Source organism: Herpailurus yagouaroundi, unplaced genomic scaffold (assembly GCF_014898765.1).
Source record: "Herpailurus yagouaroundi ecotype Mexico unplaced genomic scaffold, PumYag 187, whole genome shotgun sequence".
NCBI classification, from domain to species: Eukaryota; Metazoa; Chordata; class Mammalia; order Carnivora; family Felidae; genus Herpailurus; species Herpailurus yagouaroundi.
In genome coordinates, this window is record NW_024412418.1 from 28,412,023 (window position 1) to 28,435,383 (window position 23,361).

The following is a 23,361-nucleotide window of genomic DNA, read 5'->3' on the forward strand; positions in this document are numbered from 1 at the left end:
CAGGCGCCCCGCAATGGCCTTCTATAGACTTCTTCGTGAGTCTTCCTGCCTAGTCTCATTTCCGCCCTTGAATACCCATATGTGCTCCAGTTTTCCACCTATGGCAGTGTTTCAGGAGAGGTGAATAGTGCCTTTCTCTGACCCTTCAGCCCTTCCAGACCACGACTTCCCAGTTTCTTCCAGTTTCAAAGGCCTATTTTCTATAACAAACCCTTTATTCTACAATATTCATAGTTTTGCTGTCCTGATTAAACCCTGAAAATCTGTTTATTCTTTCAACCTCGAATGTGTCTTTCACATACAGAATGTGATGTATTCATCTCAGTCTCTGGCCAGCATGCACTTTTGTTTTCTTGAATATGTTAGTAAAAGCAAATATCTCTCTCTCTCTCACTCTCTCTCTTTTTTTAAATTTTTTTTTCAACGTTTATTTATTTTTGGGACAGAGAGAGACAGAGCATGAACGGGCGAGGGGCAGAGAGAGAGGGAGACACAGAATCGGAACCAGGCTCCAGGCTCTGAGCCATCAGCCCAGAGCCTGACGCGGGGCTCGAACTCACGGACCGCGAGATCGTGACCTGGCTGAAGTCGGACGCTTAACCGACTGCGCCACCCAGGCGCCCCTGTTTTTTTAAATTAAATAGAAACTATAAGTCTAGGGCTCTTAGGGTATAAGATTTCAGTTACCTCTGTACACTGCAGAATTAGGACAGTTCTACACATTTGGAAATCCTGAGTTCACATGCCCTGACATACTTCCCTCATGGGTTGAAATGATAAGTTTGAGAGTTAGTATGAAAATGCTTTAGGCTAGGAATTTGGCATTCTTAGGAAATTGTCAATTCTTATACCCACCAAAACATTACTTGGGAGATTTCACCTTTATCATCTCCCAAAGGAGAAAAAAAATAAAGAGACAAAACAAAAAAAGTACCACCTTCTCCAAATTTCCTGGACCATAACAGCCTCTTAGTTTAAGGAATTTGCATCTCTAAATGTGACAAACATGGAATTTTGTGAAGTAATCACTTTACATGTAATGCATCTTAAGGATTCTAAACAAAAACAAGACTTAAAAATCTCTTAGGGTACTCAAATTCGGAGGAATCATATCAATGTTTTACTGGAAGAATAAATTGAGTTCATGCCAAAGTATTTATTCACTGCATGAGTTTGAATCTCTTGAGATTGATGTACAGGTTACTTAAGAGCAACTTTCCCTGTATACCTCCATTCCCACCTCCTCGGGGGAGGGAAAACAGCAGACAAGAGAAAAGAAAAAGGAGTACCCATTTTCTTGGTTAACACCATGGCACAGAATCACTCACAGGAAAGATATGCTAGTCAAATATGGGGGTGGGGGAGTTGAAGCTGGAATCTCATACACTTTGAACTATGCTATTCTTTTTAATATTCTCATGAATTTTTGCTATTCTTTTTAATATTCCCATGAATTTTTACATAATGCTGGAATAGGTGACATACCTGAATTATCATACATAAAGCAGAAGAGTAAAGATCTGTCCAGAAAAAGAATAATATAATAGTTATAGTCAATGACGGTGGCAGACTTCAAAGTCTAGTCAATGGTACTCTGGCAATGCTCTGTTCCCTATTAACATTCTTTGATAACATAATAACTATTGCTAATTAAAAACAACTATTATAGAGAGGTTCTTCCAAAACAAACAGACTCCCCTGTTGAATGAGTGATACAAACTCCTCACCCTCAACTGGAGTCCATCAACAGAGATCCAGGGCTACCCATAGCAGCTGATGCTACACAGGCACTTTGGAATCCAAGTTTTACTTTTGACACCTAGTAGTTTTCAGCTTGAAACTTCTTTGGCTTTTCTCTCATCCTCACTGAGATGGCTTAGGAGAGACATTCCTCTCACTACCCACAGCTGCACCATGCTGCCTCACTGCGCCTCTCCCCATGGAAGCATGCACAGCTTCATAAGGAGAGAACACTATTTTATCTCCTTCTTCCTCTGCCCCTCCTCTTCATTATCATCGTCTTTGCATCTTCTCCTTGATAAGCTGCTTAATGGCTTAGCTGAGAGAAGAATGTTAAAGCCAAGAGAAATCATGAGATGCAACAAAGATAAGACAGCAGCCCATTTAATTAAGATACTCCCTTCTTGATGGATTCCTCTAAAATAAATGTTTTGAGGTGGATTTTGCTTCTTGTGTGCAAAGAAAAACTGATGAAGGCAAGGATTAGAGATGACATTTGAAAAGAGTTATGTAATTTTTTTGGCTTTTGCACTTAAAATTATTTCAAATAAAATCTCAAGTGTTTCCCGGAACATTTCTGGAAAAAAAGAAAGTTTGGGTTTGACTGGATGATGAAAACATCAGCCATGCTGATAAATCTCAACCTACACTTGGTAGTCTCTAAATTCAGCCCTCCATTAACAACACAAATGATTCTACCAATCATTGGAACTATTTGCTTGTCTTCAAATGATTTCCTCTCTTGCTAGTTTCTCCATACATTCTAGAAACCTGACACTTGAGTTGATTTTGTTTTAAGATTGCGGTGTACAGATAATTTTACGAGTTTGATTTGTCTTTATTTAACACTCTAGATCTATAAATACTGTTAAGCCATACAAACTAAAACTTATATCCAAGAAACCAATTTCCACACTCTTCCTTATTTTTATTAGCACCTGGAAGAAAGCAATATGTATGAGCTGTGCACAAGGGACAACACTGTAGTAACAAAGAGTTTGATTTCACAAGCCAAAGATACTGCATCTGTGGCTTATTTCATAGTAACATTGACTGGTGTTCTCAAGCAAAAAATAGGTCTCCTCTTCTTATGAAATGATTTTTTCAATAATGAGATCATTTTAAATTACACAAAAATGTTTTTTTTAAATATACCCAGTGGATGCCAAATCATTACTGCCAATATTGGGGTAACTGTCTCATGGTTTTATAAAATTCATAATCCTCATTTCTAAATGCTTAATACTGAACACCAGTTAATACCACCTGCCATGTACTTAATATTGGCAATTCTACAAAAATGTATTAGGATCAAATAATGAAATACTACCTAAAAAAATCTTGTGATAAAGTTTCTCCTTTTGTATACAATTTAAAAAAACACCATTTTTTGGGAACTGAAGTGTAATTTGAAGCTATGGACGTAAATACTATATAACTGAACTGTATCTCTCACTCTATAATGTTAAAAATATGGATGAAGTATTTTTAAGAGAAAGAAGAACAGGTGTACATGTGCCATAGGCCTACATATGAGAGAAATCATTCAATTAATTTTTTCTCACTTAGCTATCAAATCCATCACCCCCTTCTTCCTTGGTTGATCTTCTGGTGTTAAACTCCATGAATAATGTTAAATTGACAATTTCTCTAAAAGAAGCTAACATTTGAGATGTTACATCACATCAGATGAACAGCACAACCACTTCTTGTGTGTCAAAGGCATAGGGACAAGGCACTGAGCACTCTATGGAGCAATGAATGCATCAATAGAAAACAGTGTAAACCCATTAAAAGTGTAAACCCATTTCATAAACAACTTGTACCTAACTTATACAAAGAGCTAATGCTCAAACAGGTTTCATGATGCAAAATACACATTGTAGAAGAAAAATGATTTTTAAAAATTCAACAATTTTTTATAGATTAAGCTCAACAAATTAATCAATATTCATTGTCTTGTGTTTGTTAACTAGTAAGAAGACACATTTACTTCTCTACAATATCTTTCATTTTCTTAAAGAACTGAAGCAACCTAACAACTTAATGCTGTTTTCCAGATAACAATCCACACTTGAAATTGCCGTTACCAAAATGTCGTCTTTAAAGAACTGAGATGTTAGACTTTTGTTGAAACCCAAATGTCCAGTCTCTTGAAAAATCAATTCTGCATTGACCTGGAAGGGCTATCTGGGATTCTGATGGAAGTTTACCTTATTCAGGATGATTTCAAGAACAAATCCCTGCCATGATATTTACTCAACGCATTTAATAAATGAGTTTTCTTAAGTCGTTTAATTTGGGGGTTTCATTCACATGGTCGAAGATGGCAGGATATAGATGGCTCAGTAGGCCTCTTCACTTCTTTTCTCCATGTCCCAACATTTTTCTTGATGGGAAGAAGTTATAAAACAACCCAATAGGAGACCATGAAAATGTGCAGATGCACTGGAACATGATGGGATAGCCCAAGTCCAGTGTTTAATTCTAAACTGCAACATCCCATGATTTTCCATTATTCTGATTTGATATGCACTCTTAACAATCATTTCTAGAACTCCAGAAAACAATATCTGCAGAGGGCTCAGTCAATGAAGCAGACAAGTGGTATTCTTCCAACCTCACAAAGTTGGCCTCTGTAAAAGGGTACAGAAAACTCTCAGTTAAAAAAGAAGAAGGAAGAGGAGGAGGCAGGGTGAAACTGACATGTGGCTTCTGGCCTCTGGCCTGAAAACCCACGGAAAATTGTGAAGCCTAACAGGCAACCAGTGGCTTGTTCATTATGTTGATTAGACTGTTGATTTAGCCAGTTGTGTTTTGTTTTCCTGAATCAGGACTTCTTTGGCAAGTTCACTTGAATTAGCTCTCAAGTTCTCTTTTAATTTGTTAAGCTCAAAGTCATGGAGAATCTTGATAGTCATTAACTTTTCTCTCTTGATTCTCTCCAGAACATCTTTTGGAACATCAGGAATCATCCAGGCCAACAAAAATTTAACTAAAAACACAACGTGCTGGAGGAAAAATAAAAGAACATCAAGGACATTAGAATTGTCAAATGTTCAGCAGGAAGTTCTTACAAACCACTTTAATCATTCAATAAACTGTGCTCAACACAGAAGTATGAGGAAAAGGCAAAAGATACGGTCGTTGTCCCAGAACTTTCCCAGAAAGACAAACCTTAAGCAAATGAATATATACTAAAATGTGTAATTATAGACATTTAAGTTGATCATGGTTATTGAATATACTTTTTTCTATGCTCACTCCTGAAAACCCAATACATATTTGTAAAGGAATTTTGAAAAATGGTGTAACTCACAAAGACCCAAAAAAAAAAAAAAAAAAAAAAAAGGAGGAAACAGTAGGAACAGATTCCAGAGATGGAAGAAAGCTGGCGCTTAAACTTGCAATTGGTGATATGGTGATGGTAAAAACCAAGAAGACAAAAGCCAACTTTATTTTAGATCTTCAATAAATATCAGGAAAGATGGTCTTATGGACCTGGAAAGCATGCATGTGGGTGGATTTGAAAACAAGAGGATTAGCCAAAATTTGGTATAAGGAGGAGCAGGTGAATTTTCAGGACCTCTCTCCCACCTTCATCCAGGTACTACTTCTCTCCAACCTCACCCTGGCAGCAGTTGAGTAATTTGCTTTCTGTAGAAATCAAAACAGAAAGCTGTGAACTCAGGAGCACCAGAGACACCAGAGAATGGAGAAGTGGCAGCATTCTGAAAACAGGGCAACTAAGTGAAATTCAGTGAATTCTAAGATCCCTAGTCTTCTTCTGTCTTGCTCAGCTCTCAGAATACAGGTAGCCATAAAATAGCTCAACAGAAAAGAGTTCAGAGGATTTTTCTTTGGGGAGGGTAACCAGTCTGTGAAATTAGAATGGTAGATATCAAAATTTTGTAGGCTTCAAATGAAAAGGTCCCCCTCCCTAACTCGTCACCCTATAGTGAAACCCACCAAGTGACATTCTTCTTGTATGCACACAAAGCTTATAATCAGTTCTCATTTATTCACTCTTAAGTATGAGCAGGTTGGCAAGAATCACCCATTATGTAAGAAAGTCTCTAATGTAAAAGAAAAAATTTGAAACAGGCAAATGGGAACTAAGAGGCAACAGAAATAATGAAGGAACAAAAGAACAGAACAAAAAGACAAAAAATAGGAGACCAACTACTTATAGGAGAGAAATAATAAGAATTTCAAAACAGAAAGCATAACACCTGAGTAACAGAAGTTCCAGAAAGACAGAACAGAGAAAAAAAAAAAAGAAAGAATAAAAAATAATAATAATACATACAAGCAAATTTTCTCACCCTGAAGGGTAAGTATGTTTTCAGATTTATAGAGTCCAGCAAAGTGTCCAAAAAAATGAATACTGTCCAATAACAAGAAGCTGTCTTGTAATGTTTCATAGAAGAGGACTAGTGGGAGAATCCTTAAAGCTTATTGATTTAATAAAAGATCAGAAACAAAGACTGGGGAATTGGAATGCTGACACTGAAACTGACAGAAAATGGTGCAATGTCTCCAAAAATGTCAGGAATACCTGGGGTGCCTGGGTGGCTCAGTTGGTTAAGCAGCCACCTCTTGGTTTCGGCTCAGTCACAATCATGGTCATGAGATAGAGCCCCACGTCAGGCTTCATGTTGTGAGAGCACAGACTGCTTGGGATTCTCTCTCTCCCTCTTTCTCTGCACCTCCCATACGTGCATGCTCTCTTTTTCTCTTTCTCAAATAATAAATAATTTTTTTAAAAAGTGTCAGGAATACCTAAATAAAGTTGGTTGAAAATTTTTCAGGGAAATAACTTTCAGTCTTGAATTCTATATCACTTAGTCATCTGTGTGGAAAGAAAAGAAATTTCCAATATTTAAGGTCTCAAAAATTGACCACCCATAATTTTCCTCAGAAAATTACTGAAAAATATACTTCACCTAAATAAGCTAGTAAACCAAGAATGGGAGAAACATAGATTGCAGATAATGTAGCATATAGCATTCAATACAAGAGAAGGTGAAAAGAAGTCCCAGGATGATGGTGAGTCAGAGCTCACCAGATTAAAAACTGGTCATCAGAGCTGGATGATTAAAAACATTAATAAGAATAATAAATAAACAAAACTCAAAAATGAAAAATAATCCTGGTGCAAATGACCAGACTGAATGGTGAGCTAAACTGATGATGTAAAATATGGGAATTAAACAGTGATAAAGTCATAAAGAACTGAGAGAAAGAGAAGAAAAACATGGGCAGGGATACACATAAGACTGCTCTCTTTTTTATCATGTAGAATCTGTGTCTGCTTGCATTAGACTTGTGTATTATTAGATTTCACAGCAGAGTGAAAAAGTGCCTCACCTTTATTTCTCTCCCTTATTGGCCTTCATATCTTATGATGTAGAACACTCAATATGTAACTTACCCAAATCCCCCCTCTGTATTTGTTCTCTTTGAACGCATGCCTTATATCCATAACAAGAATGGATAATCCACAAAGGGGGAAACATAATACAGTGGACAGAGCAGATGCTTGGCAGTGATATAGCTGGCAATGAAACTCAGCTCCAATATTAGCTGATTATCTTTAAAACCACTGCTAATTCTGCTGAGTCTCAGATTTATTTCTCAAGAGTCACTAATAAAGTCTAACTTACAGGGTTATTATTATAGTGTCTGGAATCACTATATAATAGATACTCAGTAACATCAATGAGTTCTCTGTCCTTTTATCGACCTTGAAAGAAGAGGCCACATTTTTTTCTTTTTTTCTTTTATGTCACCTTGATATCTTCAACAATAGTAGGTGAATAATAGGGCAACCCATTGTACTGAAAATATCCCTAAGTTACTTCTTTCAAAATAATTTCCTGAGATAATTTTTTGCTGAGCAGACACCTTTAGAAACCTGAAGGCAGAAGACAGACTAGCTGGAATGCAAGTTAAGAAAGGCTTACTTCCATAACAATGATGAAAGTCATCTTGGCAGCAAGGACGTGCCAGTACTGCATATTATGAAAATATTTCTGGTCATGATCAGGTGGATATCTGTAATCCCTGTACCTGAAAAACAGAAGTAAATGCCAAAAAAATTAGGTATGATTTCCAATAGAGACCTAGCATAAATTCTTACTATTTCTCTTAAGAGACATTTTTAATTGACTACAAAAGTCAAGTCATAGGAAGATAACTCCTGTTATGAAATGTTTCTTTTTAGCACAGATAAAAATCATGGCCACATGTTACTTGTATCTAGTTTGGTGTAGCAGAAGACACAAGTGAAGCTTCTCACCTGACTTTCAAAGTCAAATTTCTCAGAAGAGTTACCAAAATGATGCTGTCTCTGTTCCCCCTCTTCCTGCTCTTTAATGCAGTTCTATGCACCACTTCCCTGAAATGCATTGTCTCCTATCCTTAAACTGAAGAAACACGCTAATCCTCATCTTTTTTGATCTTTAGATGGTAGGACTTGACATTGTTGACCATTTCTATTTTTTGAAACTCTATTTTCTTTTGGCTTATTTGACTGCATTGTTTTTGCTTTTCTTACTATTCTTCTGGACTTTTCTTTTTTTTTTTTTTTTAATTTTTTTTTTCCAATGTTTATTTATTTTTGGGACAGAGAGAGACAGAGCATGAACGGGGGAGGGGCAGAGAGAGAGGGAGACACAGAATCGGAAACAGGCTCAAGGCTCTGAGCTTTCAGCCCAGAGCCTGACGCGGGGCTCGAACTCACGGACCGCGAGATCGTGACCTGGCTGAAGTCGGACGCTTAACCGACTGCGCCACCCAGGCGCCCCTCTTCTGGACTTTTCTTAGTGCTCAACCTTGGGGGCTCATTGTTTTCTACAAAGTTGCTAGAGATTGATGTTCTTCAAAGATTTAGTCCAACTAGGAAGTGATGAAATCAAGAAAACTGACCCACATCTATGCTCTTAAACAGTATACTATGATTCCTCTATATGCAAATCTAAAATATAACAATGGTTTTGTCTACTGCTCTATCAACATTTTGCTGTTTCTTTGTTGGAATCCCAGATGAAGTAGCTGGCTTAAGGTTTAAGTTAAGTGGGGTGTGTGTGTGTGCGTGCGTGTGTGTATGTATACGTATATATGTATGTATATGTATGTATATATACCTATGTATGTATATATATATATATATGTATATATACATAGGTATACATATGTATATATACATATATATATATATATACATTTATGTCATATATATTTATTATATTTAATCTTTAATTCATAGGGTAAAAAGACCCTCACAGTACATGAGACACTGAATGTGGAAATACATTCACAAATCTAATTTCATGCTTCCTACACGGAAGAAACCCTTAAAGTGGGATGGATGGTGAACTTATCATATTATTTCTCCCTTTCTCACTCTCTTTTTAAGGACATAGTTAAATTCAAGTAGGTTAAATGCATATATAATATGATCATGCTGTATGATCTATAGATACTACATTTTGGGACCAAGATGTATTTGTTGGTCAGAAGTCTTTCCAATAAATTTAAAAAATAAGAAACAATTCAAAATTGATATCTTTACCCATGATATTCTTTTACTTTTGGACATTCTACTTTTCCAAACCAGATTCATATGATGAGTGAATTCCAAAATTGACGCACTTTACCCAGGATTTTTATTGCCCCAAATAAATCCTTCACATTGTAAGACAGGAAGAAAATGGAGAATTTAAAAAATACATTTAAAAAGCAAAATTAAAAGCTAAGAACGTAAGAAGGAACCTGCAAGTGGTGAAGTCTCGTTTCTCCCAAGGTGCAGTGTGGTTTGGAAAATCAGCTATCAGGAATGTTGACAGGCTGTCATTGACATATCCTTTCATGGGTGCAGTGGCATCCTTTGAGTAGGCATAGTAGTAAACTAAACGGGGAATGATGTCCGAGGTAAATGCAACAATAAAAGCCTAAAGAACAAAGTAAGAGGGAGATTTTGAGCTAACAATTTCATTTTAAGAATATCTGATTTGCATATGTCTCAGTTCTATATGGATACAAATGATTAAAATGCCATTACAAATCATGTTAATAAATGAGTCTTTGGGCTAAAACATGAAATAGGCCTTTTAAGGCATATGATTAGTATTCCAAGATTTCACAGCTAGAAAGTGGCTAAGGTGAAAAGTGAACCTAAATGCATCTAGCTCCAAAAACCATGCTCTTTCCACAATGCCTTGTTATTTCTTCCATTTATTTCACAGCATAGTTCTACTGTCCCTAGCCAAATTCATTTGGCTGAATCAACTCTGTAAGCTAGGACAGTGTGTGTGCCTGCATCGGTGTGAGTTTGCACACATGTGTGCACTATTGGTGGCTGGTGGGAAGCAAAGGAGAGATAGAAGACCATGTGATGGTAAATTGCCCAAAGTTCAGTGTAATTAATCTTAGTATTTAATTCTATAGGAATGGTATTTTCCCATTCTTACCTAAGCTCTGGAATTCCTGTTTCTTTTAGGTTAGGTAAGTCCATTTAAAACCATCTGGCTCTGCCATCTACATTGTTAGTGTAGATGCTTAAAAAAATTTTAGTTAGTTAGTTAGCTAGTTACTTATGTTTATTTATTTTTGAGAGAGAGAGAGAGAGAGAGAGAGAGAGACAAAGCACAAGTGGAGGGCAAAGAGAGAGGAGACACAGAATCTGAAGCAGGCTCCAGGCTCTGAGCTGTCAGCACAGAGCCTGATGTGGGGCTCGAATTCATGAACCAAGAGATCATGATCTGAGCCCAAGTCTGTCAACTGAGCCACCCAGGTGCCCCTAAAAACTTTTAATATTACTTCTATAGCTACTGGTCCATTCAGGTTTTCTACCACTTACTGAATAAACTTTGGCAGTTTTTCTTTTCTTTTTTTTTTTTTTTAATTTTTTTTTCAACGTTTATTCATTTTTGGGACAGAGAGAGACAGAGCATGAACAGGGGACGGGCAGAGAGAGAGAGGGAGACACAGAATCGGAAACAGGCTCCAGGCTCTGAGCCATCAGCTCAGAGCCCGACGCGGGGCTCGAACTCACGGACCGCGAGATCGTGACCTGGCTGAAGTCGGACGCTTAACCGACTGCGCCACCCAGGCGCCCCTTTATTTTCTAAAAAGGTGACAATTTCAAATAGATTTTATAATTTATTTGAATAAAGGCACATATATAACCATTTCACAATTTTCTTACCTGTATCTTATAAGTTATTTCTTGTTTGAGATTGTCAGTTTTATATGTCTTTTCAATGAAGCAGCTCTTGATTCACATAGGAATTATATTGCTTTTTTAATTTATTTTCTATTTTGATTATTTCTGATTGCATCTCTATAAACTCTTTCCTATTACTTTTTGTTGATTAGTTTTATGTTTTTCTTTACTTTCTGAAATTATGTGCTCAGCTTATGCTTTCAAGTCTTCTTTTTTAATAATAAAAGCATTCAGGGGTACCTGCGTGGCTCAGACAGTTAAGTGTCTGACTCTTGACTTTGGCTCAGGTCATGGTCTCGTGGTTCAAGAGATTGAGCCTGACATTGGGCTGCACACTGACAGCACAGAGTCTGCTTGGGATTCTCTCTTTCTTCCAATCTCTCTCTGCCCCTCCCCTGCTCACACACATATTCTTTCAATCTCTCTCTCTCAAAATAAACTTAAAAAAATAACAAAAGCATTTATTGCTATGAATTTTTCTGTAACTATAGTTTTAGCTAATTCCTATAGGGTTTCATTTTCATTAAGCTCTCTATAATTTGAATTTTGCTTCCATTTTATACAATAAAGCTTACTTGGGAGTGTGAATGTTAGGTAGTTAGATTTTTTTTTAATTATCTTTATTATTGACTTCATTTTTATAACATTATTATATACAAATAAGTGTTATAAAATTTCTGCTTTGGAGAATTTAGTTTCATTATCATTAAAAAAAATGTTTTTAATGTTTATTTATTTTTGAGAGACAGAGTACGAGCGGGGGAAGGGCAGAGAGAGAAGGAAACAGAATATGAAGCAGGCTCCAGGCTCTGAGCTGTCAGCACAGAGCCCCATGCAGGGCTTGAACTTGCGAACCGTGAGATCATGACCTGAGCTGAAGTTGGAAACAACCGACTGGGCCACACAGGAGCCCCTCAATATCATTTTTTAATAAGTGCTCCATAAGCAAAACACATTAATGTTTTATATTCTCTATTTGTAGTATACAACTCCTTGTATAATTAAGCTTTAATTGTGTTATTCAAATCTTTTATACCATTACATATTTTCTGTCTACTCTGTCACATGCTATGAAACTATATCATGGTATTTTAAGGACAGTGGTTTTACAATTTTCTTTGTATTTCTAAGAGTTTGCATGTCATAAATTTCTCTATGTTGTTCAGTGCATAAAAGTGTAGGGATGGTTTATCATTATGGACTGTCACCATGATGAAAGCAACATAAATAAATATTGAGTTAAGCATCATTCACATCTCCCCAACCCCAAGAAAACGAAATAAAATACGAAGCCGTCCAACCAAAATGGGTCCACTTACATTAGTTGCAACAGAAAGGACAGCCATTCCATAAAGAATGTCTTGCCAAACACCTATGCTATGAGCTTTAGCAGCTACCGGTCTCCTGTACTGAGTTGTAAGTTTCCAGGCATCTACTCGGATCTCTATAATATTATTCAAGAGAGCAAGAAGAGGAGCCAAAGGAAAAGAGGCCACAAATAATGTGACAAATCCAAATTGGATAACTGTAGGGAAAAAAAAAATAGTGAAGTCATTATTATGAAAGAGAAAAAGGGGAACATTCTGCCCAATACCTCCAACTCCTTCCTTTTAGAGGGATCTACACCAGCAAAACCCTCCAGGCCTCTTTCCATCTGCCCACTCCTTCCTCCTCATTGGAAGCCTAGTGACTTGTTTGCTTACTAGAATAGAAAGGAGAAACTGAGCATGTACAACTCAGTTCTGTCCTGGCTGTTTCTTTTGACATCTGCTTCTCTGAAGAAAGCATCTCCTCTTGTCAGATAAGAGATTCTCTTTATTCTTTTTAAACATAGCCTTTTATTTTGGGCTATGTTTATGCCTATGCTGGCCCAGCCTTTACACTGGTATTGGCACATTAGTGGGGTAATCAAGTTTTTCTATCTTGCTAAATCTGTGAGATCAGGGATAAGGACTGATTCATTTATACGCTTCCAAGAGCCAGCATGTGTTGGGTATATAAACATACTCAACTATAATAAGTCTTATGAATGAATACATTATTTAAGGTTGGTTAAGGTCCTGATCCTCTATACTATCTTGACATCTTTCTAAATAAATTTTATTCTCTTTTCTCATTAAGACTTAGCATCTATGTAAGTTAGCTTCTCTTCCTATTTTTGTTTGCTTCCAACAACGATTAAGGTACAAGAATCCATTCAACTGGCAGTTTGGGCTTCCCGTGAGTGAAAAATGTAATAAGAGAACAGGAATGGCTTTCCACTAAAGGGGAAAAAAAAAGACTCTTCCACGAGTCCTCTATTTTTAGATGAATCCCAAGTGTTTCTGAACTTCAACTTTTCTCACAAAAAATTCTCAAAATAATCAGTCTTGCCATTTACTAAATCTACTGAACACCTGTACTGAACTAAGAGACAGAAAATTCAGAGGAAGTGTTATGTAGAAACAGCTTGAATTTTCTGGGTTCAAATCCCAGGTTTTTACCTAAAATCTTTCAGCCCATAACACAAATTAACCTATCCAAATTTCAGTATCCTCTAAAACAAAATGCAGTGAATAATGACTCCTCTGCAGAACGTTTCAAGATTAGGGATAATGTTCATTAAACAACCAGAATAAACTAACTCTTAGCTGTGTCTCAATAAATGGTAGTTAATTTTCTTATGACACCTTGATTTCATTTTGTTAAAATTGCAGTGATAATCCCTAACGCATCTATGCACAAATGCATTTGATACTTACAAATTTAATTAAAAATTACAGCCTCATCACCCCTAAAGCAAGGACTGCCCAATTTTACAGTCAGCTATATGAAACAGACTTCTCTCAATTGGTCTTAAATTTACCTATTTCAATCCAGGTATCATGTGTATGTATCACAGTGGAGAATCAATAACAATTTCAGGTCATTTTTTCATTCTATCATTATGGGATTAGAGAGTAAGTGAAGAATATTATTCCACCAGAGAAGCAGAGAGGGTAACTTGGGAGGAAACACTCAGAGGTTAGAGTGGGAGAGAGCCAAAGCATAAGAAACTCTTAAAAACTGAGAACAGGGGCGCCTGGGTGGCGCAGTCGGTTAAGTGTCCGACTTCAGCCAGGTCACGATCTCGCGGTCCGTGAGTTCGAGCCCCGCGTCAGGCTCTGGGCTGATGGCTCGGAGCCTGGAGCCTGTTTCCGATTCTGTGTCTCCCTCTCTCTCTGCCCCTCCCCCGCTCATGCTCTGTCTCTCTCTGTCCCAAAAATAAATAAAAACGTTGGAAAAAAATTAAAAAAAAAAAACTGAGAACAAACTGAGGGCTGATGGGAGGTGGAAGGGACGGGAGGGTGGGTGATGGGTATTGAGGAGGGCACCTGTTGGGATGAACAATGGGTGTTGTATGGAAACTAATTTGACAATAAACTTCATATATTTAAAAAAAAAAGAGGGGAAACACTCAAGTAGACTTTATAAGTAGTCCTCAGCAATAATCCTTCCTAAAATTTCACCTCAAAATCTCTTCTCCGTTCAATCCTTAGCATTTTTATGCATTCTTGTATTCAATGTGAGCTTCCCTTGCACAACTGTTTTTAGCCTGCTTCTTTTCAGCCTGAAATAAAGAACTTACTTAAATGTATGTCAGACTCTGGAAACATCTTTCAACTTATTCTCTCTCTGGGCTGTCAGTGTGGCAAACAGGACAGCCATGCAAGCTAATCTGAGATAGGAATTTAAAAGTAATCCATACTTTATGTGGTTCAACAATCTTAATGTTCAATTGATAGGAAAAACATCTCTACCATTGGTGTTTTGAAATTAAACTTCATTCTGCATTCTATTTGGTAAGGATATAAATACTGAACCAATCTTTTCCATATCCATCCATGTGTCTTTTAACCTACCATCCAATAATTTTTTGGACACCTACCATCTGCAAGGCAGGAAGAAATATAAAGAGCTGGAAAAACACTTACTCTACTCAACCTGACTCTATGTTTCAAGACAGTGGTTAAAAATTACCTGTTTCTAAGTACTCATAGAACAGCCCAAGAGATCCAAAAGTTTCAAGGTCATGATCCTGCTCCCATCGACTGTATAGCTTTTCGGAATTGGTCCGAGCTTTTCGACGTCTCCACCAATTCAGAACCATACTGTTGGAAGTGATAAAAGTAAATATATGATTAGAATTTAAAAGTAAGGGGTCAGAGAATAAGGGCGTTAGATCTAGAAATTGGCAGTAAGACAGGGTAGGTAACTTAAGATCACAGAGCAAGGAGAGATGACTATAGCTAAAGTTGAAATAAAAATCTAGAGTTCTTTTCATAACACATGCTGCAGTCAAAGTTCTTTATTGGGGTGATAAAGAAAATAAGACAACCCTGACTCTCCCCTATGAAAATATATTTACTCAGAGACAGTTCTGTTAAAGAGCATGTGGACAAGAGGGTCACCACAGCACCTTTTTTTTTTTTTCCATTTAATTTATTAACCTTTATGTTGTCACGAAGAATGCTCAAGGAAATGAGAAATTGGTTACAAGAGAAAATATATGACAAAGGAAACAAAGAGGCTTATCTAATATGTGAAAATAAATGCAATAATCCCAAACAAAATATTGCCTAACTAAATTCCATATTATTTACAAAATAATATATTATGATGTTAGATTACTTTAAGGAACAAAGGGCTTTTTATTAGAAAATCAATCAATGTAATAAGTCACATTAGCAGATTTGAGTAGAAAAAGATAAAATCACGTTGACAAATGCAGAAAAATTCATTTGATACATTTCAAGCACCTATTAAAACCTCTATATGACAGAAAAGTAGGAAAAGAAGGAAATTATTTCAGTTGGATCAAAAGCATCTACCAAAATCCTGGGTGAACATCATCCTGAATAAGGGAAAGTCACAGCAAAGGAAACAACTAACAAACCAAAAGACAACCTACTGAATAGGAGAGGATATGCATATGGCTTATCTGATAAAGGGATAAAGATACCACAATATCTTCTTTATTTTTAAATGAGGTGTGAGGTCTATATTGTTCCAGCAGCTTCTTCAATGAACTGCTTTTGCACCTTTGTCAAAAATTAAATGGCTACATTTGCATGGATTTATTTCTGCAATCTCTACTCAGTTCCACTGATCCATACATGCATTCCTTCACCAATCTCACCATCTTGATTAATATAGTTTCATAATAGGCCTTAAAATCGAGCGGTGCAATTCTTCCAACTGTATTTTTTATCAGAATTGTTTGGCCTGTTTTAGTTCCTTTGCCCTCTATATCAATTTTAGAATCTGCTTGTCCATAACTATAGAAATTCTGCTGATATTTTGATTGGAATTACAAATCTATATATCAATTTGGGGATAACTGGCGTCATTACTAATTTTAGTCTTCCAATCTGTGAGCACATTTCTCCCCAAATAATTTTTTTTCCACCAGGATCTGTATTTTTCAGCATATAAATCCCATATATTTTAAAAATTTGTACCAGTTATTTCATTTTATTTTGGTGCTTACTCTTTCTGTACTGATCGATGATTCTTGCTTCCCATACTTTGATTTTGTGCTCTTTTCTTGCTCAACTACACCTTTCAGTAGTTCTTCCATTGAGGGTCTATAAATGTAAATTCTTGTTTTTATGTCTAAAAGTGTCTTTATTTCACCTGCACTTTATAAAACAATTAAACTGGTTCTAGAAATCTAAGGTGTGCATTAATTTTACTCCAAATCTTGAAACGACTCTACCGTCCTCTGTATCCAGTGCTATGAGTAAAAAATCTGTTGTCAGTGTAGATGATACTCTTTTTTCTTCTGGAAGATTTTAAGATTGTTTACCTCTCATGTTCTGGAGTTTCACCATAGCATATCTGGGTGTAAATTTAATTTTATTTATCTTACTTCATACTCCGAATTTGTTTTCATTTCTGAAACTCATGTTTTCCTTCAGTTTTGGAAAATTATCAGCAATTACCTAGTCAAAGAATTTTTCCCTCCCACCATTTACCCATTCTCTTTTTTCTGGAACTACTACTAAGTTGATGTGGAAGCCTCCTAATATAGTCTGCCACTTTATTTTTTTAATTTCATTGTCACTCTATTGCCATTTGTATAACGTGGGAGTGTCTCAGTACTATTTTCCAATTCATTAATTCACTCTTCAATTGTGTCCAGTCTGCAATTGATGTCACCTATTGTACTCTTTATTTAAAGTACAATTTTTTTTCATTTATGTATAATTGATTCTTTTTACTGTCAATTTATTCTTGTTTCATTTATATGTTTTTATTTAAATTCTTTCCTGATCCTTCTAAATGACAGTATCACTTCCTTTTATGTTTTTAGGCTTTGCCAGAAGCTTCTAGCTAGAGTAAGTTCACTTTCTAAAACTTGATTTTGTTAGCAGTCTCTGTAGCATTAAATTTTATCATAAGTTATGGAATTTTGGTTTCTGTAGGTTTAATTTTACTTTTTTTCTTTTTTCTTTTACTTCCTTGTGTGTCTGTCTCCTTTCCTCTTTTACTTTTCTTTTACTTCCTTGTGTGTCTGTATTTATTCTCCTCTTGTGTTTGGTTTAGGGGTTATCCCCATTCTGCCCTCCAGATCTCAGTTTACAGCTAGGACTTAAAAGAGCAGCTTAGAGTTATTTCCCTGGGGCAATTGGGATGCAGTGCATCAAATACTGTTTGAAAAGATAAGTCTATGTTCTCCCTTTGTCAGCACATGAAAAAGAACCCCAGGAGTGCTACAGAACTGTAGGGAGAAGTAGGAGCAGAGGGGGAGGGTGTTTTCAACTTTTTCATAAAGAAGTGAGAATAAACCCAATCCCTAACATCAAGTACAGTTACACTGGCCAAGCCCTAGTCCTAAGTGGGGCACTTTAGTCCCCTTGACACTATAGGTGTTAACCTTGGCACTGTCATTTCCTAACTGGGAGACCTGCAAGATTACAGGCTTATGATTCTTTCTCTTTTTATCCATGGAAATTTTCAACTTATATTTGAGATCAACTGTCATTCTGGTTTTCTCTTTTGATAATGTATTCATTATTGCTATGCTTTTGGACTAGGGAGCAATTCCTTCATATACTAAAACTTCATTCATGACCAATTTTTGTGCCTAAGTGTGTCCATGTCACAAAGTTTATTTATTTATTTTGGGGGGGAGGGAGGGAAAAGAGAGAGGGAAAGAGAGAGAGCCCGACATAAGGCTTGAACTCATGAACCATGAAATCATGACCGGAGCAAAAATCAAGAGTGGGACACTTAACTGACTGAGCCACTCAGGTGCCCCTCACATGGATATTTTTAACAGAGTTCAACATTTAGTAATCTTGAGAAATAATATGTGACATACAGAATAAAATAAAGAGGATACAATATTTAGATTTCCCAATGGAATCTCCACAGGAAAGAGGGATAATACATTTCCCTCAACTTCACTCAAGCAATAAAAATCCATATTTAAAAGCCTGTGTTACCTAAAAGCATTACTATTGATTAAAAGTGAGTTTTTGTTGTTGTTGTTGACTTAAGCATTTGCTAACACAGATACCATGAAAATCAAAGAATTCCATCTTCTTCCAGAAGAAAGCTCTTATGGTTATTTAGGAAAAACTTGTAAGTCATACATACGGATAAATGGCTTCTTTAATGTTTCCAAAGATCTGTTTCCCAGTCATTATGATGGTCAACTGGGTCGTCAATTCTATTAGACAGCCTCCAGGATCACACTAGTCAGAGGCAAGAAGAAAAAAGAGTGAATGATGAAAGATAGACTTTTGCAAAAAAAAAAAAATCTCAAACCAAAAGACTACAATCTAAAGATTTTAATGGGAATGGATGTTAAAGGGGTATAAAGAGATATTTAGCTCAACAGTTTCAAGCATGTTCATTAACCAGTTATGAGATAGCAGCATTAGATTCAGATTCTGGTCTTACTCTTAGAAGATTCTTTATATATTTATATCTGAATCTTTATATTTGGATTCGGGCTGGAAGTTGTTATTTTCTCCATGTGATTTAGATACACAACCACATATGGAAACCACCTACTGGTCTAACTCTGTAACGCATGGTGGAGCCATTTCTGCTATACTTGTGGAACACTATCATTCATTCCTTTGCAGGAAATCTTCAGGAATATAAAACGTACTTATCCCATTTTATAGCTCATATTTACTACTAAACAATAGGTACAATATCACTTCTTGCCCAAAAGGAATTGGAAAGTCTACCAGATGACAGGATTGTGAGACCAATACTCTCTGTGGAGAGAGTTGGTGTCTTAGACTTCTCTTAAATCCTGATAAAATCTGAGTTAGTGCTGGACACACAAAAAGTATGTAGTTAATTATTGCGTTACTAAAGCCACAAACCTCTCAAGAGAATTCCTACCTCTTCACTTCTCCACACATTAAACAAATACGTGTATTTTCCGGGATAGCCCACGAACTTCCCTTTAAAGAAAGCTACGTAGAAGCAGGACGAGTAAAAATTTACAAACTGAAACAGGAACATTTTCAAGGTAAGACTGCTCTCATATTCCTGGTAAGTTCGAGGAATTTCTGTTAAGTAATAAAACACCAAGGTTAAATTATGTGCCTTCCTGTTTCTCTTTTAATTCTGTATTCCCTGGTTCAAGTCATATTATTAGTCACATTATTCAGATAACCTGTTGAAATGTGACCCACTCTTCATTCTAACAGACCAATATCAAGATTTATGGTCGGCTTTCTTTTTTTTAACGTTTATTTATTTTTGAGACCGAGAGAGACAGAGCATGAATGGGGAAGGGTCAGAGAGAGAGGGAGACACAGAATCTGAAGCAGGCTCCAGGCTCTGAGCTGTCAACACAGAGCCCAACACAGGGCTCGGACTCATGGACCGTGAGATCATGACCTGGGCTGAAGTCAGACACTTAACCGACTGAGCCACCCAGGCACCCCTTGTGTTCAGCTTTCTATCAGAGACTTTGTATTAATCTAATCACTGGAGAAGCCTAGGAAGCTGTCATTACTTTATTTAGATGGGTAAAATACTTGCCTGGAATCACACAGTCAGAATATAGCATTTAAACCCTTATCAGAATGGCGAGCATAAGCCCCCTTATATATCATATATCCTGAATTCCAAAGATAAATATATATATATATATATATATATATATATATATATATGTATGTATATATATATATATAAAATTCCCTTCACACCACAGAGAAGCATCAGTAGGTGTAAAAGAGTCAGGGAGCATGTTTTTCTGAGCTGATTATCTCCCAACAGGATGAGCTGTTCCAGCCAAATTGATGACAGCTTCAATAATACTGAAATAGTAACACATATTATTCTAAAGACACAGATAATTCCTCTGCATTGCTAAAAAATCTCTAATATGAACACAAGTAATTTTTCTCACTTAAAACTGATTTTTTAGATGCTTTGTTTTTAAGTGCTATCTGCTAGATATTTTGTTGTTGTTATTAGCAGAAAAAAAGCAGTAAAATTGAAAAAGAACTACAAATTTGAGGATAGCATTTAATTAAAGTTGCTTCCTAGTGCGTACTCCGGTGCTCGGTGAATACTGTGCTCTTTCTGGTTACTGTTGCACACAGTGATGGTGTCCTGACTTAGAGGAGGGAGCTGAGGTCTGGAGAGGGGTCTCTGATCTCATTTCCAACTTGCTGGGGGGCAAGACCAGAAAAAAATGTGCTCTGCACTCCTCTTCTGGACTAAATCTCCATTTCACCTGTGACGCCTTTACCATCCCTCATGGTTGTGGGAGAACTTTTAATCATTTAAAAGGAGAATAATCCAGGATCTAAGACACGGCAACTGAAAAGAAAAGCACTACGTGTAAGATTTACTCAGGAAAAGCCGACTGTTCTGTTTTTCCTACAATGGTTTTCAAAATCAAATACCTTCTAAAAACCATACACAGGAAATAAAAATAACCCGTGTCTTGAGGAAAGTGAGGATTTTACTTAAAATTCAACTAGCCCCCTCAAGGGAGGATTAAGACAAAAATACTCAAAAAAGATCTACAGAGTCCTAATTCTTCTGTCTAGTTCTTTTTCTTGCTTTCACTACGATGGGCCTAAATATGACTGTTGGGGGTTCTGAGTACCAGCCTATGCATCTACCCGTAGAACAAAATTGCTTTAGAACTTGAAGAACTGCCTTAAATATGAACACCCCAGGGGATGATCCACAGTGGATATATACCACTGGCGGGAATACTTTTTCAGTGTTACACAGATGATCTGGCCAGCTTACCCATTTTTGTAATCCACGCAGATATCTTTTCATAAAAGAAATTCAAGATCAAGATGACGATAAAGTTTAAGCAGGATCCACTGAGTGATGTAGTTATCTGGGGAGTGAGGAAACTTTTGACATGCTTAAAGGATGCTTCACTTTCCATAAAGCTAGCAAATGTAGCAAAGACCGACAGGCGGTACACAATCACAGCTACCATACAGGCAATGACAAGAGCCATCTGGAAATGGGAAAGAAGGAATCGGTCACTGGGTCTCTGCATCTCTGCAATGTGTACACATCTGAAACATAACTAGTCTCTTCATCGCGTCATGTTAAGGTTAGTGCCTCTGACATGGAAAGCAGACCAAGCCAGGCTCTCTCACGACAGGTGGCAGTAAAAGAACACTGCCAAGGAGAAAGGGCTGGAGATAAGACAGGATCTACAGTAGCAGCAGTTGGGGGAGCCTAAAACAGAAAAGTAGCCATTGCTCATCTTTTAGGCCCATCCTCTACCAAGCACTAGAAAACTATCCGGAAGACAAAATCCTGCCCGCGGCCTTACTTATTCTTAAATGATTCTTGAGTTAAAAATGTCTTGTTTTGTTTTGTTTTTGCTTTTTTTTTTTTTTTTAAAGATTATAAGAAAAAACAAAGACGCCAGGGGCTATTTGTACAAGGCTCACAAAGCCTAAAATACATCTGGCCCCTTGACAGAAAACATTTGCCAACCTCTGCTCCAAACAGGTGGTGTGAAAACCATGTGCTTTCCCAAGAAGAACACAGTTACAGATTCTATTTCATTACCCCTCAGAGTGTTGCCATCAGTGGTCTGATATGCCTGGTCACTGAGATATTTGTATAGATTCTGCATAAATTTTAAACACTTCCCATATTGGAAAAACAGAAAGATGTAGGGATGCCTTTATCTCAATGATCGGAAAACTTGATTCTGAAAATTGAGGGACTGAATCAGGTTGAATGAGTACTAGAAATAAAGGTTAGAACAATCTTTCTGAGACCATATTCTATATTATTTCTTAAGTAGTGCCCTGAATTGATTATTGCCCCCTCCATTTACTCTATCATTTCTCCTCAGTGACTGTTATATCATCTAAGAAAACATACATTTAAAACAGAAAAATCAATTCCTTTAACTAGAAATGTTAAAATATTATGGGATAATATGCACTGGTAAGGTTAAACTATAGTCTACAGCTGCTAATTATTTATATTTCAACAATGCTAAACTCTCAGGGGGTAACATTTCTTCTTTTCCTAAAGTTAAAGGCCAACTATAAGAGGGCACAGATTTGGAGAGTGGAGGGCAGGAAATAAATTGTGATGATGGAGGAATGAATCTATTAGTTCAAAAGCATGGAGAAAACCTGACTCCCTCACAATGGGATATGCTAATTAAATTTTTCAAACAGAAGTAATACTTTCTTCTATTTATTTCAGCAAGAAAATAAATTTCAATAGCATATGCTTTTTGTTTGCATTTTGTGTAGCTATTTTAAGTGGAGATAAAGATAAATTAATGATTAAAACCAAAACACTAACCAAAGAGTCTGCAGACTATAAGTTTGTTATACTGTTGAGGTTTCAAGTTATCACCTAATTAATGAAGTGCTAGGAGAGGGGGAAGGACAGTTTCTGAGATGAAGCCTCGCTGTCTCCCCCCAGCTCTTTTCCCAAGGTTCAATTATTCCCAAGGTTCAATTATGGCACCTCCACATAGATCACACTTTATTTTATATAGAAGCTGTATTCGAGACAAAAGGACTGGGGACGAGGAGGAAGGAGAGGGACTCAAGAGTCACTGCAGATGAAACTGCTAGGATATTCTTCCTACGACTGCACGTCAATGACATGAGAGCAGTTGTAAAAGAATGCTCACCCATAACGTCACCGTAGCTCCTGATAAAAAGTACCATGGAAGGCGACTATATAGAGGCATATAAGGTTCCATCTCCTGCAATTTAGAAGAAATCACAGCATTATCAAAATCTACCCACAAAGTTGGGACTCCAAAAAGCAGTCAAAACCACAAAACCCAGTGAAAGTAGAAACCTTCCCCAGAGAATCCGCTACAGCTCATGGGAAGCTACATTCTAGCATTGGTTCCTTCCCTTTAAGTAGAAGCC

General features: G+C 36.8%; 1 protein-coding gene across 6 annotated transcripts in view; it reads right to left on the minus strand.

Annotated features, from left to right (window-relative positions):
• Positions 1-1,101: 1,101 nt before the first annotated feature.
• ANO5 (anoctamin 5) overlaps positions 1,102-23,361 on the minus strand; it is a 91,952-nt gene continuing 69,692 nt past the window's right edge. For all 6 annotated transcript variants that reach the window (XM_040495618.1, XM_040495617.1, XM_040495614.1 and 3 more), the window contains 9 exons: positions 23,115-23,189; positions 21,233-21,455; positions 19,355-19,524; positions 18,593-18,690; positions 14,969-15,099; positions 12,289-12,494; positions 9,517-9,695; positions 7,707-7,812; positions 1,102-4,751 (listed from right to left, as the gene is read on the minus strand). In XM_040495618.1, the coding sequence (XP_040351552.1) occupies positions 4,530-4,751; positions 7,707-7,812; positions 9,517-9,695; positions 12,289-12,494; positions 14,969-15,099; positions 18,593-18,690; positions 19,355-19,524; positions 21,233-21,455; positions 23,115-23,189 (1,410 nt within the window). In that variant the 3' untranslated portion in view covers positions 1,102-4,529. The remainder of the gene's footprint in view (positions 4,752-7,706; positions 7,813-9,516; positions 9,696-12,288; positions 12,495-14,968; positions 15,100-18,592; positions 18,691-19,354; positions 19,525-21,232; positions 21,456-23,114; positions 23,190-23,361) is intronic.